The sequence below is a fragment of the Heliangelus exortis genome, chromosome 9, assembly GCF_036169615.1.
Source record: "Heliangelus exortis chromosome 9, bHelExo1.hap1, whole genome shotgun sequence".
NCBI classification, from domain to species: domain Eukaryota; kingdom Metazoa; phylum Chordata; class Aves; order Apodiformes; family Trochilidae; genus Heliangelus; species Heliangelus exortis.
Window position 1 is genome coordinate 9,344,811 of NC_092430.1, and position 16,769 is coordinate 9,361,579.

The window sequence follows — 16,769 nt, forward strand, 5'->3', positions numbered from 1 at the left end:
GCAGTCCTGTTCCCTGGGTTTTTTTTCCCCCCACATCAGGAGCTTCCTTCACAAAAAGCCAAGGGTCAGAAGCTGGGCACTGCATCAATCGCTGCAGTGTCAGCAGCTGCTGCTGGGAAGGGATTGGAGGATTAAATCCTTTTTGCAGGGAAACCTTTAATAAATGAGTTTAATTGTACTCTGGGCTTCACCTGCAGGGAGCTACCTGGGCTGGAATCAGAAGGGAAGCCCTGGTTTGGCCTCCTGAAGGGCTGAGTCCAGGCAGCAGCATTGCCTGCCCAGAAGAGTGCTGGGGCTGCACTGCTGGGTGCTGACTTGTTATAAACTGGAAGATGTCAGTTTGGTAGCAGGGCAGGAAGGAGAGCAGAGGCTGTGGAGCAGATCCTGTGCTGGGAGGTGAGGCAGATGATGGCTTTCAGCCATCATGGTTTCAGCCAAATGTGGTTCAGCAAAGCCTTGAGCCAAGGATCCAGGCTGGAGCAGGGTCTGGCTCCAAAGCTCACACTTGGCCATCTGCTCTACCATAAAGTGCACAGAGTTGTTGCCTCTGCAGGAGCAAAACCAAAGTCACCAGTTTTGTTCTGCCTGAGAAAAGGAACTAAATAAAAATGGGATTGTTTCCCTAAAAGAAGCACGAGTTCCCAGTTGAGGAGACAGATAAAAGAGATCATATCCTAGCAGATTAAAATGTGATAAAGGAAGAATATGTTGTGGAGCAAATGAAATGCCTCCTAACAGACCTTCAGCACCAGTAACTAGTAAAAACATCCTGAATTTTCTCTTAAAACCAGTTTTTTTTTATTTTACTACTGTTCTAAGGGTAAAAGATAACACCCAATTGAATAAAAAATTCTCCTTTCCAGCCAGACTTCTGGACCAGAAATTGACATGTGTCTCCTGTGACTTCTTTTTTTGCAGAGAAGGCATTAACCAAGACCTGATACACTTACCACCCTGCATCACTGAGCAGTTCATTGAGCTGCTTTGTCAATACAGCCCAGACCAGGTTTTGGAGACTCTTAAAGTTCTGGAATACTGCAGACTGGAAGAAACCATCCAGGTAGGAAAGGAGTATATGAGGACAGGGGCTGGGGGAAGCATTCAGATCAGCTCTGACCTCCTTAAAGTACTGGAAAATTACTTTAGCTTAGGTTGGGGATTAGTTCCAGGATGCTTCCAATCTGTGTCTAACACTGTTTGTCCCCTCGAGCTGCTGAACTGCTCTCCTGCAGCATGGTCAGCTGTATTTAATATACTGCTTCAGAGTTTAGTCTCAGGGCTAATAAAAAAAAAGCCTTTAGTGCTCTGAGGCTGCTGAGTAACTGCAGAGTAGAGACTGTCTGCGTTCATGTTGATTCATGCCTTGGAGGTGTATGAAATGGTGACTCTGGGGGGTTTGGGAAAGCAGCTGCCAAGGTTTGAGCAGCACTGGGGAAGTGACTCTTCCTTCAGCTATTTCAGGGAACAGGATGCTTTCTTACCATCAGGTTGTCATTGTGTTGTGGAGTAAACAAACACCAGATTTCTTAAGACAGACGTTTACCTTTTTTTTTCTTTGTTTTTCTTTTTCCTTTTAACTCAGATAACCCAGAAACATCAGCTCCATGAAGCTTCTTCATATTTACTGGAGAAGAAAGGAGATATCCATGGTGCCTTTTTGGTTATGCTTGAGGTACAGTACACTGAAGCCCTGAATGTGGTATTTTTGCCATGCCAGCATGGCAGGATGTCAGCATGAGGGACCTGACTTGAGGTTTGATACTACCATTGCTTTTTTAACTTGTTTCCCACTCAAATCCAGGGAAGCATTTGCCTTCTGTCAAACAACAATATGTTGTGTTGTCTGCATTCTCAGTAGATCAGGATATTTTTCCAACTGTCTTCAGACATCTTGTAGCTAGTAGATGCTCAAATTTGTTTGTTTTTTTTTTTTTAAATAAAAAATGATCTTTCTCCTATTTTCCTTTCCATATTTGGAAGGACATTTATGCTACCTTAGTCACACTGGGGATGAGGGGGCACCTTTGTAACCTAAAAATGCTTCTGCAACAAGTTTACTCTTCTGAGTTCTCTTTCTGTTTCAGCGATTGCAGAGCAAGTTGCTGATGCTTACACAAGATGATGCAAGTAAGAGTTACCAAGGTAAATTCCATTTTCTATTAGATAAATACAAAAATGTGTGCACATCCCGACACCTGGCATCATGAGATCCTATTGCAGGTGTCTTGGTATTTTTCATTTATATTCACACGACTGTGGGAGTTTTCTGATGACATTTCCTCAGTTTGTTACTCTGATCTTGCCAGAGATGTAGAAGAAGCTGTGCTGGGTGGCTGTGTGTGTGGTCAGCTACCCTGCTGGCTTTTTGGACTGTGACTGGTGCAGGCTTAGCAAACACATTCCTGGTGTTGGAATCCATTTAGACTCAATACTGAGCTTTAGCATTCTGTAGAACAGTGATGAGAGGCACCTGGAAGTAGCTTTTCTGAAGCTTTTCTCCCTCCTTAGAGAAGTGAGAATGTTCTGCCTATGAAAAAAGGAGTGTAAGCATAGGTGAACTGTTCACTAGCCCAGGGATTCATGGGCATCTAATTAAATGCAGTCCCTGTATTTGTTACTTAATTGTATCCTAAACCACAGCTAAGATCTTCCTTAATTATGTGGAATGCTTTATCTGCAGAGTTTATTGTGTCATTCAGGAAAAGGGCTGAGAATCAAGACTTGTCTCTATAATTTCATTGCTCCAGACTTTAGATGAGCAGCATGATTTTATTTTATAGAATGGGTGGGACTTGCCATATCTAATAGTTTGTATAATTGCAATTTGTTTCCCTCCCCCTAAAAAAAACCCAACTTAGGCTCAGCTGAACTCCCCTTGCTAGAAGACATTGAAGACACCTTGATGAAAACAATTGCCCTATGCCAGAGAAATTCACACAATTTAGACCAGCAACAGCGAGAGGTAAGGTAATAAAAAAATAAAGTGTCACTAAAATCAACAAAGGCCTCTGCATCTCCTGAAACTTTCTCTTCTCGTGCTGCTTCCTTTCCCCATCTGTTGAGTGATGTGTCTCAAGCATCATAGCTTTCCTCTGCCACCTTCTTACAGTGGTTCAGGTTTTAGAACCACAAGACAGAAATCCCCACTTGTAAGGGTGAAGCCCAAACCAAAGTGTGTATCAGCAGTGGAGAAACAGAGGAGACAACCCCTTTTTTCCCCCCTTTTTTTTTTTCAGTTCAAAGTTTGGCTTGAATGTCACTACAGAAGGCATGGTAAGGTTTCAGCCACCTTTGTGGTGGCACAAAGTTGATGTTGCCATCACTGTGCCTGCAGAGTCTCACTGTTCTGAATACCTCTCACAAATCCTGAATTTAATGTCAGCCCCTTTGCTGGAGAGCCCTCCAGCCTCCTTGAGGGCTGGAGCCAGGGCAGCTTGCTTGAGCAGAGAGCCTGGGGTTTGCCTTTCTCCTTGTCCTGAGGTTGCATTTCCATTTTGCCAGTGACAGTGACGTAGAGGGCATCTTTACTGCTAAGATTATGCATAATTTATGTAGCTGAACTCAAAACAGAGACTGTTGTTCTTCTGTCGGAAGAAAGCAGCATGTCTGGCACTCAGGAAGTCTGTAATTTATTCCCAGCACTGCCTTGTGTATGAGGTGCCCTGCTGGGGATCTTCTCACAGATGAATTTATTGTACTGGTATGGTTTTTATTTTATAGGTAGCTGCTGTGTGTCATTGCAGACTGTGGTGACTGTGGTCATCAAATGAAGAACCAGCTTCCCCAGTACAATATTATGCAATTTTCCACAACTCCTGTCAATGCCTGAAGAGTTTAGATGCCCCTTTCCAGTTGGGATCTGTTTACTGTGCTACTGGTTACAAGGGCAGTCCCCAATTCCAGTAAAGAAACAGATGAGGATGGAGAAGGGGGAGCAACAGGACCCCAAGGTCTACTGCAGCCAGAGCCCAATCAAATAGTGTCTTGGTGTAAGACATGAGAAACATCAACTGAAAGCAGATCCTTAAATGCTTTGTTCTGAACTTATTTTGACATGTTTGGGTTCTGTTCCACTGCAGTCCTGAGAAATGTTGTTCTGTTCTTCAGAATGTGGAAACAAGTCTTTGGGAGTGCACTCTGACATTAGTAACAGTTCAGTTTTAGTACTGTCATGTTCTTACTGTTTTTTTTCCTCACATCTGATTACTTCAGGCCCTCTGGTTTCCCCTGCTGGAGGCTATGATGTCCCCACAGAAATTATCTGGTTCTTCACAGTGTCCATACTCTGAATGTAAGTTTTTGGCTTTTATGACCCTAAACATTAATCAAAATTTGCATGCTGTCTCCTTCTCTACTGAATGAATAGAAGAAAAGCAGTTTTGTTACTCAGTCCCTAGGTTTTCTGCTCCTGCAGTGGCTGGAGGCTGAGCTCAGGTGGTAGACGGCAGTTGTCAGTCTGATACTTTAGTTTTTTAATCCTGAGTGGAAGAGGCTCCCCCCTGTAGCCTCTGCTAATAAGCTGGATCTTTTGGGGATGGTCTCCTTGAAAAAGCCAAGGTGCACAGGATGGACAAAGGCTTTCCAGGCTCTAAGTACGTTGCAGTCTGCACTTTGGGAACTTCAGACATTTTCCACTGTCATCTTCCCTGCCCAGCCTTATGCCTACACCTGTCTGCTGTGTATAAAATCAGCAGAATTTGAATGCACCAGTTAAATTCTCTGCTCTGGTTCTAGTGCCCTGAACATGGTGTGGGTGTCAGCAGCACATCTTGAAATGCTTCCCTCTCTGGGAGGCTTCAGATGAGTTAGAAAAGGGCTTAGCTAATGTGGTCTAGCAACAGAATAATGTCTTTTGGTCCACAGTGATAGTGGTTGTGCATGGCTAAGAATCACAGCATGTTACAGGTGTGGTTACCATGCTGTCTGTCTTCTGTTTGATTCTTTCTAGTGACCATCAGCTATATCTGGACTCCTGGGAGTCTTGCAGGGATCAGTAACCCAAAAATAAAAATCATCCCCCTTCCCTTAGCTTATCTTTGCCTCTAAATCCAGAATGTCCCTTAGATTATACATTTTTGGGAGCTAATGCCTGCAGAAAAAAAGTCATCTGAAGTGATACCAGGAATGGTGAGAGGTCAATACACTTGGATCCTGCAGAACTATTTTGTTTTCATTCCTAATGTACTTCCCAAATGGCTCTAACTACCTAATAATCCCCCTAATAATCCCCTAATAATACAAAGAAGCTGAACTGTTGGGTCCAGCCTTATCTGAATACTGGGGAACTGGGAATCTAGGAACAAATTTCATTCCAAGATTAATGCTAGGAAGTTTTAGAGTCTGTGGGACTAAGACAAGGACAAGGCATCCAAATTGGGATTTAGTAGCAGTAGGAGAAATGAATGACAGTGCTACAAAGAAAGTAAAAAATTTTAAGGTTTACTGTAGGTAGGGTGTGGGAGAGGGACAGAGGCATCGTGATATCAAAAACTTTAAATATTATTTCTGGTAGAAAAAGCTGTGTGTGCTTATTGCAAAACGTGCACAGGAAAAATATGAAAGCCATTTTCTAACTAGAAAACATGAACTGAAATAAAATTCTCTGAATCTGTGAAGTTGATTTGTCTTTACACTTTGAATCCTAGTGAACTGTTGGTGGCTTTTTTTGGTATTTCAGCTTTGAAGAGCTTGACAATGCAAGTGCTGAACAATATGGCTGCATTTATAGCTCTTCCTTCCATCCTGCAGAGAATCCTACAGGTGAGTTCCTCTAGAGAAAAAGCTTTTACCCACCTGTGCCACTCAGCTAAAGTATTTCAGCAGAAGTTCAAGTGGTAAGATGCAAGCTGGAAAAACTGGTAGAAGGAAGCAGGAAGCCTGGTGGTCTGAGAAACTAGACTGAGACCTGTGAGAAGGTAATTGAGGTTATTTCTGCAATCCAAATAAAATATTAGCTGAGAGGCTGCAGTTACTTTGAGAAACTTCATGGTTTTAGGGGCAAAGCCAGGATGAACTTGAAACTAAATCTGTTAAAAGCTGTTTAGCCAGTGGGATGGCCAGTTGTGATAACACCAAAGCAAAGTTTGTAGGCTTTGGAGAAGGAGATCACCACTGGACCTTTCTGAGTGCCAGTGCAATGTATGTCTGTAGAGACGCTTGCTAGTGAGCAGCAGCCATCTTGCAGAAGGTTTTGAAACAGGACCTTGGGTTGAGTCTTTACAAGTGGATATGTTCTGTTCATTTGCAAAATAGACAAAAGGTGAGGTTGGGATTTAGCAGCAAACCTTGACAAGTACAGAAAATGTAATAATTAGAGACACTGTCTGCTGTGGAGTGGAATGACTGAAGGGTTGAGAAAGTGTTGAATTACTCCTCAGGTTTTCTGTTCCAGATGTGAGAAGAAAATATAGAAGAGGGTTCACAGGCTTCCTAGGGTGAACACACACCTTTAGCAACCTAGTAGTTTGATCTTAATATTACTCACAATCTTGGATTTTGCAAAAAATCATAATTAAAGACAGTGGCAGGTGTTGTAAAAGAGTGGATAGAAAATAGGATGACATGAATTGTGCTTCCATCAAAGGTAGGAATTGTCAAACAAACTTAATGGCTCTTCAATAACTTACTTTGTCCAGCTTTAACTGGGGCATTAGATATAGTTTCCTATTGTGGTTTGATGTTGAATGTAGGCAGGAGGTGCTACAGCAGCTGGGAACGACTGAGAAGGGGGTGGCAGGGAGGCTTTGCTGGTGGTGATGAGAATTTCCAGAGTTGGGTGTTACCACTCTGAAGGTAACACAGCTGGGGGGTGTTATAGTGTGGAGAGAGAACCTGTTCTCCTTGGGCTGAAGAGAAATTCTTATTTGCAGTCTTTTCATCCATTTTATGTTTTTCCATAATGGCTTATTTAGCAGAAATAGAAAAACCCTTTTCTAGGGGCTGGCTTTTGCACCCTGGAGGCAAGGGATGAGTGAAGTGTATTTGTCAGGTGGTTGGAGGTGAGGGCACTCTTGCAAAAGATAATGGGATGCTTACAGTGTGTGGGGTGAGGTACTTCTACTAGGGACAGACATGTGTGAGACATCATTTAAAGCAGCGTGGACAACTCTGGGTTTGGAGGTGGGGAAATTCCTCCTGCTCATTCTGTTTCCCCAGGCAGCCTCACAATTTCTGTCTGATGAAGCAGAGATGTAAAAAGGCAAATGTTTTTGTGCAACTGGTGCAGAAAATGGGGAGAGAGGGTGACTTTTTAAAATGCATTCAAAGAGGACTGAATTTTCCAGGTAAGGAACGTTAGGATCAGAATTTCATAAAATAGCAGTAATAATTAGTAGCTTGTAGCTCAGAAACAGGGGCAGGAAAAATAGTGCCATAAAACTCATTAGAAAGTGGTGCTGAAGGGAGGATGGTATTTATTTATAGGACCTCTAAATGAAAGGCTTCACATCTGATCAGTCACTCTGTTAACAGATTTTGTTCACTCTCTTGCACACCTCTATTTCCAAACATCCCAGATGTAGGGGAGTGAGTGATCTGACCCATTTGTCTGCAGGAGGGGGTGGTCAGCCCCTCCTTGCATTGCTGGGCTTCCTCTGGGTGACGGTGACAGCTTTGGATACCTTAGTCATGTCCTTCAGAAGCTGCTGGCTGTTACAGGGTTGATTTTTTTGCCTCTCTGAAGCTCACTTCTGTAAATCTCAGGCCAAATTGCTGCACGTCTTGTTTTCCCTTGTTTGAAATACACACCTGTAGGCTGCTCTCCTGCCAGGTGAACAGGAGAATGGGGCATGTTCTGCCAACTGCTCACCCTCCTCATGTGAGGATGTGGGGCTGGACTCTTAGCAGGCTGCTGCCTTCAGTGCCTGACACCACCCCTTGCTCTGCAGCTGGGAGCAGTGTCCTTTGTTCTCAGGGCAGACCATTCCTTTAACCCTTTATTTCTGTGCTTAAAACAGACATTTCCATTCTCATTCTGTTTACTCCAAGCTTTGTTTCTGGATCTCTGGGGCTGCACTGCTCCAGATCACTTTTGCTTGTGTATTTGTAGCTGTGTTGTATTAAACTTGCTCCAGGGCTTGCACTGGATGCCTGTGGGAGGTTTTCTTTGGGTGTTCTTGGGTGCACAGCATGGATCTTGGAAAAATGTTGCTTAGAATTCTGCTGGAAAGATGGTGTTGGGAATGGTGATGAGTCTTCCCATGTGGCCATGTCTTTGGGTACCTAGCTCAAATGTTCAGAGTTTCTGAACCCTTGCCATGGTTGGGATCAGGAAAGACACTTGCCCTGGGTTTTTTTCCATCCCTGTGTAGTGTCCTGTCATCTGCTTCCTTGGATTATCTGGGAATGCCATTTAAGTGCCCTGTGGGGATGAATCACAACATGACCCTGTGCACATGGTGTTCCCCCAGAATGCTCTGTCTCAACAGCTTTCTCAGATTGAAAGATCTCTTATTTTGTTAGTCCTGAGTGGGATGTAGGACTTTGTTAAAAAAAATATGACTTAGATGCCATTTGAACTGTGACCAGTTCTTAAGCCAGCTTTTCTGGGCCCTGGAGAAAATGCAGCCTTTCACAAGCCCTCAAAATATTTCTGTGAAACCCAGAATTTCAGGGGCTGTTTGTCTGAAAGTGTCCTCAAGAGCTGTTCCAACAGAGGTCAAGTCTTGGTGGCAGAGCATAGACACATGGAAGCTGCAGGTCTGGAAGGTAGAACAGCTGCCCAGGAATTAACTGGGGGATTTTTTTGTAAGGTGGATGACATCAGTAAACTGAGGTAGATTATCTTGCCTTTTCTGAAAAAGGAATTAGAGTATTCCAATTTTAGTGGGCTGTTTTCCTTCCTCTTCTGGGCTTAACTGCTTATAGATTATACCTTATGCAAATGTTAACTTTGCAACCAAAATGCTTTGCTAAAGGGCACCTTGTGAAGGGCTGTGACCAGGCTCCACAGCTTGCACAGCAAACAGGCTCCTGGCACCCTCCTCTTCCAGCTCAGCAGCTCAACTTCAACCACTTGAAGTCAAGTGAAAGAATGATTAATACATTTATGTTCTTGCTCATCCCTAATAATGCTGTGAAGTTATTTATTCAATAGGAAGTCTGAAATAACCATACTGAGTGATACTAGAAGAATCCTCTAGAGCATTAAGAAAAATTCCATGTCATTAAGGATGTGAATGCTGTCTGAAGAGGGCTGACAGGCTGACTGTGAATTCCCTTGCCAAGCTGTGATCATTTATGAGTGTTTGGAAGTAGATGCAGCTGATGCCTTCTACAAAATGGAGAGCTGGAGAAGCCAGAAATTTCAAGTCTATCTGTGGGAATCCCAAAGTGTGGAAGGCAGGAATCTTGAAACTGTTACAGAGTGGAAGCAGAAAGATCCAAAATGCCTTTTGCTTGATTTTTTTTTTTTTCCCCCCCATCTCGGCTTCTCTCTTTTTTTCTTTCTAGTCCTCAAGGTTAATGCTGGGACTAGTTTTATGTATAAGAGTTGGTCTGTACCTTTGCAGGTGGGACAAACTGCAGTGAATGTGGGGTTTTTTTAGTTCATAATGCATTTAGTAGCATGGTTCTGTGAGGGAAGTGCTGTTTCCTGGAACTGTGAGGAAATGGGAAATGGAGGAGATGGAACTGGCTGAAAGGCTGGATGAGAACCTCTGGTTTGCATTTGGACAGCCACCAGCTTTTCCTGGTCCACTTACTGGTAGTGGCACTGGGCAGTGAGTTTGGCTTTGGCTTGCCATGCCATTTGCCCTGGGAAATCCCAGCCTGGAAGCAGGAGCTGTGATCTGGTCCTGGCAGGGTGCAAGTTGCTGTTACTAAATGTGCCATCCTGCACAGTGTTATTTGGAAGATGCATAAATTCCAAACAGACAGATTTTATAAGGTGGAATTAATGAAACATACTCCTCCATAAAAGTAAGTGATCCCACAAGGCTCTCATGACTGTGAATTTTATGGAGGCTGAAAGCAAATTGGAAGAAAGCCTCAGAACTTGCTGGGAAGTTGGCATTACAGCCCTAGGGCAGGTAGGCAGCTGCAACCCCAGCTTGTCTTCAGTGGCTGCTGGAAGGAATGTGCATCAACTTCACCACTGGACTACAAGGCTTTGCTGGACCACATGGCTCCTCTTTGGAAAAAAAAATCCCTTCTGTCCTAGCTGACACTTTTTAGATGTCATCAAGCATGCAGTGAGGAAAACTGAGCAACTGAAAGTTGGGCCTCAGACTCGTGTCCCTGTAGGTGACTCCTCTCCTCAAATCTCTTCCTCTTCTATCTCCATCCAGGCAAGAAACAAGTTGTTTCAAAGGTCCTTACCTGCAGCTTGGAAGTTTGCATTGCTGTACATAAATGGTTGCATCTGCAGCTTGTGAGTTACCTGCTGGAGGTTTCTCCTTGCCCATACACTTGAGTGCTTTAGGAAGGTATCTGGTGGGTACAAGCTTAGCTTCTCTGTGTTATGGGTCATGTCTGTGCTGTGTCCCAAGTTCCCTGTTGCCCTCAATCATTTTCTCCACTCATTGAAGATATTAATACTTATCAGACTTAGGTGTCATGGGATTCTCTGGGGCCCTATGGAATCCCGTGAAATCCTTTGAGATCCTGTCAGACCCTTCCCCCCAGATGCAAAGCCCAGTAAAAGATGGGAAGATGAAGCAAGACAAACATTAAGGACTCCCAGCAGCAAGTTCTGCACACAAAGAGGCAGGGCTGGCATAGCAAGGCTTTGCCAGGGAATGCAGTGCATTTTTCCTCTTTGTGTTCAATGTGTTTCCACCACATCCTGCAAGATAAGACCAAATGAAAGAGATTTTCTTCTCCTTTCATTATTTAGAGTCTACTGGGTTTACAAACCAATACATTTGCTTGCTTTTAAAACTATTGGCAGCATTAACAATAGAACTGAAATGATATCATTTTATCTAGAAAGTGAGCCTTTTGGAACTAGGCTTTACTGTTCACCTAGTGAAAAAGCAGCCTCAGCAGCATGTTGAGTTCTTTATATTCCAAATCTACATCTGGTTTTGCCTCAATTGGTATTATTGTGCTGGTTTGATTCAGGTTAGAATGTTGGTGTTTCTGCCTCTCACATTTCCTCTGCAGGCTGTTGTTCAGAAATTGCCTGCTTCAGTTTCTATGCCTGTTTTGGTGATCTCCCTGGGGATCTTGCAGTGTAATTTGTGCCACTTCAGTCATCTTTGCCAAGTTGCTTTTCTACCCTCAATTATCCTTTCTCTCCCCTTGCTCTCAGTACCAGCATGGACTCAGCCCTATTCCTGCCCCTTTTCTCATTCCTCTCATCCAGAGCTTGTTCATTCAGCTCCTTCTGTTCCAGTTTCCACTGTGTCTCCACATTTTTTCTACTCTCTAGCTCACTTTTCCCTTTCACATCTTGCCAATCTGTCTTTTTTTTTTGCCAATGATTTTCCCATTCCACCACTCAGCCTTCCCCCACATCCTCCCACTGCCTCCCAGCAGGGCTAAAGGCTTTTTTCCCCCAGGTCCAGCTCCATGACTGTCTGTCAGCCCCTGGGCTTTCACCCCACAAATGCCAGCTCCCAGCATCCTTGTTCCCATGGCAGGGGAGGGCACAGCTCCCACCAGCTGGAGCCAGAGCCCCCTGCTAGCCCCACTCCTCTTTCTTGCTTTCCCATTTCTGTTGAAGACACCACCACTGCTTGGATCCCAGCCCCTCAGCCAGCATCTCCCAGGGCATCTTCTTCAGCAAAATATCACAGGGCTGCCTCCTGGTCTGATCCTGCTGCTGTGGTGGAGGGCAGGAGGAGGAGGTGGTTGTTCCTGGCCCAGGCGTGTTGGAAGTGGTGCTGTGGGGTGTGTTGGCAGGGGACAGGGCACCCCTGCAGCTGCATGGAGGAACCTTTCAGGGTCAGCTCTTCCCAGGAGACACAAGTTTCTCTGGACAAGCTTGATGGATGGGCTGAGGCCACTTGGATGAGTTTCAATATGGCCACATGTTTAGTAATGCACTTGGGCCGCAACAACCCCACTACAACCTTGGGGAGGAACAGCTGGAGAGCTGCCCAGCAGAGGGGGACCTGGGGCTGGTGGCTGACACCCAGCTGAACATGAGCCAGCAGTGTGCCCAGGTGGCCAAGAGAGACAGTGGCATCCTGAGAGATGTCAGGAATAGGAATAGTGTGGGCAGCAGGAGCAGGGAGGTGATGGTTCCCCTGTGCTGGGCACTGGTGAGGCTGCAGCTCGAGTGTTGTGTGAGGTTTGGGTTACAGAAAGGACCCTGAGCTACTTGAGTGTGTCCAAAGAAGGAGAATGAAGGTGATGAAGGGTTTGGAGCACAAACTGTGCTCCCAAGGGAGCTGGGATTGCTCAGCCTGGAGAAGAAGAGGCTGAGGGGAGACCTTCTCCCTCTCTACAACTGCCCGAAAGGAGGGTATCAAGAGGTGGGGATTGGTGTCTTCAGTGAAGTTACAAGTGATAGGACAAGAGGTAATGGCCTCAAGTTGCACCAGGGGAGGTTTAGATTGGATGTCAGAAAGAATTTCTCCACCCAAAGAGTTATCAGGCATTTGGAAGAGGCTGCCCAGGGCAGTGGTGGAGTCACCATCCCTGGAGGGATTGAAGAGTCATATAGGCACACAGCATTTGGGGATATGGTTTAGTTAAGGACTTTCCAGCATTAGGTTAATTCTGGAATGATCTTGAAGGTCTTTCCCCCCCAAGGTGATTCTGAGTGCTGGTGACTGCTGGGAGCTGTCAGCAAACTCCCCATGGGGTTGGTGGGCAGAGGCATTTCCTGGCATTCTCTGCTTTCCTGCTGTGCAGCACAGGAGGGGAGGGCAGTGCAGAAGTCTCTTCCCTCTCCCAGTGCTTTGCCCACCTCTGCCTGGGTGGGAGGCAGAGCAGCTCCTGCAGGGCTCCTTGCTGAGCTCCCCCAGGACAAGGTCCTGCACTGAGCACCCAGAGCTGTGGGGTGCCAGCACAGATGGAATTGGCACCTCCCTTGTCACCACAGGGGACTTTCTGCTGTTTTCTTCCATTATTTCTTAAACGCATTCTCCAGTCAGCTTTTGCATCTGTTGAATGAAGTTTCCAAATCATGTTTGAAGTCTTTTGACCTCAGCATAGTGGTTTTGATGATGTCATCCAGGTGGTTTTGCTGATGACCAAATTTCCCATCAATACATAGGATTATTCTGCTCTCCTTGTACGTGTACATCACCTTCAAGCTAGAGTCATAACTTCTATTTGCAGTGTCAATCTGCAGGAAAACCAAAAAGATTAAAAAGAAAGCCAGAGTGATCATATCCTGTGATTCAGCTGCAGCTTTGCTTTTTTTCCATACAGGATCCAGTTTATGGAAAAGGCAAACTTGGGGAAATTCAAGGCCTTGTGCTGGGAATGCTGGACACTTTTAACTATGAACAAGTAAGTTGCGTGTGTTTCTGCTCTGCCCACTGCTGCATGCAGGGATTACTTTCAGCTGCCAAGCTTACCTACACTCTATCATTTGCCATTTCCATCTGCTGGGCAAAGTAAATGATTTATGTTTTTATTTTATTTTTTTTTTACATGATTTATATTTTTGTGACTGGAGAAGGGGGAGAGTTTGTTTTGCCCACAGAGGGATTGCAAGTGAAGGTACACAGTGAACAGCTCTGTAGTTCAGTTTTGTGTTAAATGTACTGGAAGGATAAACATCTGCTTTCCTCCAGCTCATCCTGCAATTAGGGATTTAAAGGCACAAAACCAGCATATTTTGTCTTTTTACACTGCTCTTAATAAAAGCTTTTTAAATGAGGCTGTTTTGCCACTGCCCAGTGGTAATGCTGCATTTCCTTTGTGCCCTGGTGAGATTTCACCTTTGTCTCACTCCTGCCTTCCTCTGTCCAGTCTCACATCCCAGGCAGTCTCCAAACTTCAACAGTTTTCTAAAACTCCTTCTCCCTAAAACAGAATTCCTCCAAACTTCCCTTCCATAGTGTCCTGCCTGCTTTGGGGCTTTGACTTTTGTCAGCGTGTTCCTACTAAAATGAAAGATGTAAGCAGTAGTTTACCAGGTGGGGGCAGGGGGAAGGAGGATTTGGTATGGGCAGATGACAGAATGAGCCTTCCATGTCTCATTTAATGCTCTTTGACAAAAATCAATAAAGCACTAATCCATTTCAGACTGAAAATGTATTGCCTCCATTAACGTGATAAAAGGATGAGTAGTTTGAGAGCAGCGGATAGAAAACATCTAAAGAGAAGCAAATTTCTTGGGTTGGTTTTGCTCTTAGTAATTTGCTGAACTGCTTGTGATGGAGAATTGGTCTGTGTGAGGTTCTGCAGCCTGGAGATGACAAACTGCCCTGGTTATTCTGTTTCTTGTTTTCCACACAGACCCTTCTGGAGACAACTACGAATCTTTTAAACCATGATCTCCACTGGTCCCTGTGTAACCTAAGAGCTTCTGTCACTAGAGGGCTTACCCCAAAGCAGGATTACTGCTGCATTTGTCTACAGCAGTACAAAAGAAGGCAAGAAACAGCTGATGAAATCATTGTTTTCAGGTACAGTTGTTATATTAAGAGCTACTCCTCTCTGACTGTCTAAGTCAGTCATTTGTGTTCCTGTAACATCTCTGCACTGTCCACACCTGACAGGGATCCTCTTCTCTTACAGCTGTGGCCACTTGTACCATTCCCTGTGTCTGCTGAGCAAAGAGTGTGGGACAGTCACCAAAGGCCTGATGAGGTGGATGTGCTATAAATGCAACTCAAGTAATAAGGGAGAAAAACTGAGCGAGAACTTCTCAGAGCTGAAAAAAGGAAGTGGAGCATCCCTGGCACAGGTAAGTTTTGTTGAGGTGGTTTCTCTCCAAGTGAATTTTGAGAAGTGCTTCTGGACTTGTTCATGGCTGTCTTTGCTTCCAGCTTGCCTCATCATCAGCAACTGTCAAACAGTCTCTGCAGCTAACAAGTCATGTTTATTGATTTTTCTTTTGGTGTGAGCATACAGAGCTGTAGAAGTAATGAAAATTCTGTCCACCCAGAAGGTCTGGGAACTGCTGGGCAGCGTGAGGGGAAGCTGGATGCTTACAGCTGATTGCTTGCTAGGTGCACCCAGTGCTTTTTCTTGTTTGAGACAAACTTTCAAACTATTTTTAGGTGTGTTTATATAAAACTTCTATTAAAAGCTTGCATGTTCCTTGTGGCTGGATCGTGGAGCTTCCATTCTACTTCCCTAACAGAGGAGAAAGACCTGGAATTTATCTGACTCGTTAAGTGCTTGCCTAATGTTTTCAGAATGCTGTGTGTAAACAAGACTGATGCAGTTGGATTTGGGTGAGAGAACAGATAATTGAGTTTGTATTTACTGTCAGTATTTGTGTGCAAGAATTCCCACCATGGAGAATTTCCAGTCCAAGGCCACCCAGTGTGCACACCTCTCTGTTCCCTGGCGCTGTACTGTGCATTGTAAGCTAGAATGGCAGGTAGCTTGTTGGGTTGTCTTCTTAGGGATATTGCAGCAAGGAGGAAGTGAACTCTGCTGCCCAGGGTTCCAGTGAGGGCCATCACTGATGAGGTTTTGTTCTTGAATGCGTGAGGGTACTTGGTGCATTTGTCACCACACAGATGCAGGCAAAGGAGCGTTTTTCCGCTTTTCAAACCAAACTAATTCAATTTTGGAGAAGGTTTTTAGAGAGTACTTTAGTTTTCTTCTAGCAGATGACTTCAATTTTTGCCAAATCAAGTTTGATCAAAAGATAGCTAACAGCATTACTCAACTTCCATCAGCTTCTGTATTAACCAAACCAGCAGCTTCCTGCTTGAAGGGAGACTTGGAGGGAAAAGTAATCTCTGAGGAATGCATGGAGCACGAGGCACTCTCTGCAGTCAAACTGTGTTTGTGTCTCATGTAGTGACAGTGGGAAAAACTTTCCCAGGAGATTGTAAATCCAGTGTGGTCCCAACAGTCTGCTTACCAGTGCTTGTCATTTTCTGTACTGTCCTGCTGCAGCAAGGTGTGAATGCTGGCTCTCAAGTTAGGCAGCCCCAGCAGCTCTGTATTTTACCACCACCACTTCTTCTCCAAAGGAATGTGGGCAAATGGGGGTGACAGACCAGCTTTGACTTGAAAAGCTAAAGGCAAAATTGGCACTGAAACTGCATTCACCATTAAAGTGCCTGATGTTTTATATCAGTGCCTTGTAACTTGTTTATCACCAAGTGTCTCCTGGGCCATTCAGAGACCTCTGGGTCTTCCCTTTAATACCAGCCTGGGGATACTCTGAAGGAAAATCAAGCAGAATATGCTCTAGATGCCACAGGAATGATTGGGGCAGGGAGGAGAAGGTGCTTGCCTTTATTTAGTTGTAAAAGTGAGGGGCTGGCTGGGACTCAGGGCTTAACAGGAGACATGGAGAGACGGGATGGAGAAGGAAAAGGGGGATTATCAGGGAGAATGTCCACCCCAAGCTATCAGGGAGTGCTGGGTGGTTTCCTGCTGCCTCACTCTTGCTCTTGGCAGAGGAGCCCGTGGCTGCTGCTGCACACAGCCAGTCCAACAGAGCTCAGCTGCAGCTTCCAGCCCCCCACCTCCTCCTCCTGATGGCCCAGATCCTCTCCAAGTTTGTGATCTTCTTCATATATTTAAATTGTAATATTTAACTGTTGTACTTGCCTGTGATTAAACTGCTGCACACTCAGGTCTTTAAAAAGCTGAATATATTTAGACCTGGCAAAAGACTGTCAACTCTCCAACTTCTCCAGGAAGTTTGTTGGCTGCTCTGTAGCTTTAATTAGCCCTGT

The 16,769-nt window shown here is 44.8% G+C and overlaps 1 protein-coding gene across 2 annotated transcripts in view; it reads left to right on the forward strand.

Annotated features, from left to right (window-relative positions):
* VPS8 (VPS8 subunit of CORVET complex) overlaps positions 1 to 16,769 on the forward strand; it is a 75,947-nt gene that overhangs the window by 48,848 nt on the left and 10,330 nt on the right. For both annotated transcript variants that reach the window (XM_071751992.1, XM_071751993.1), the window contains exons 35-43: positions 919 to 1,060; positions 1,583 to 1,672; positions 2,085 to 2,142; positions 2,859 to 2,962; positions 4,213 to 4,291; positions 5,678 to 5,760; positions 13,324 to 13,404; positions 14,359 to 14,528; positions 14,641 to 14,809. In XM_071751992.1, the coding sequence (XP_071608093.1) occupies positions 919 to 1,060; positions 1,583 to 1,672; positions 2,085 to 2,142; positions 2,859 to 2,962; positions 4,213 to 4,291; positions 5,678 to 5,760; positions 13,324 to 13,404; positions 14,359 to 14,528; positions 14,641 to 14,809 (976 nt within the window). The remainder of the gene's footprint in view (positions 1 to 918; positions 1,061 to 1,582; positions 1,673 to 2,084; positions 2,143 to 2,858; positions 2,963 to 4,212; positions 4,292 to 5,677; positions 5,761 to 13,323; positions 13,405 to 14,358; positions 14,529 to 14,640; positions 14,810 to 16,769) is intronic.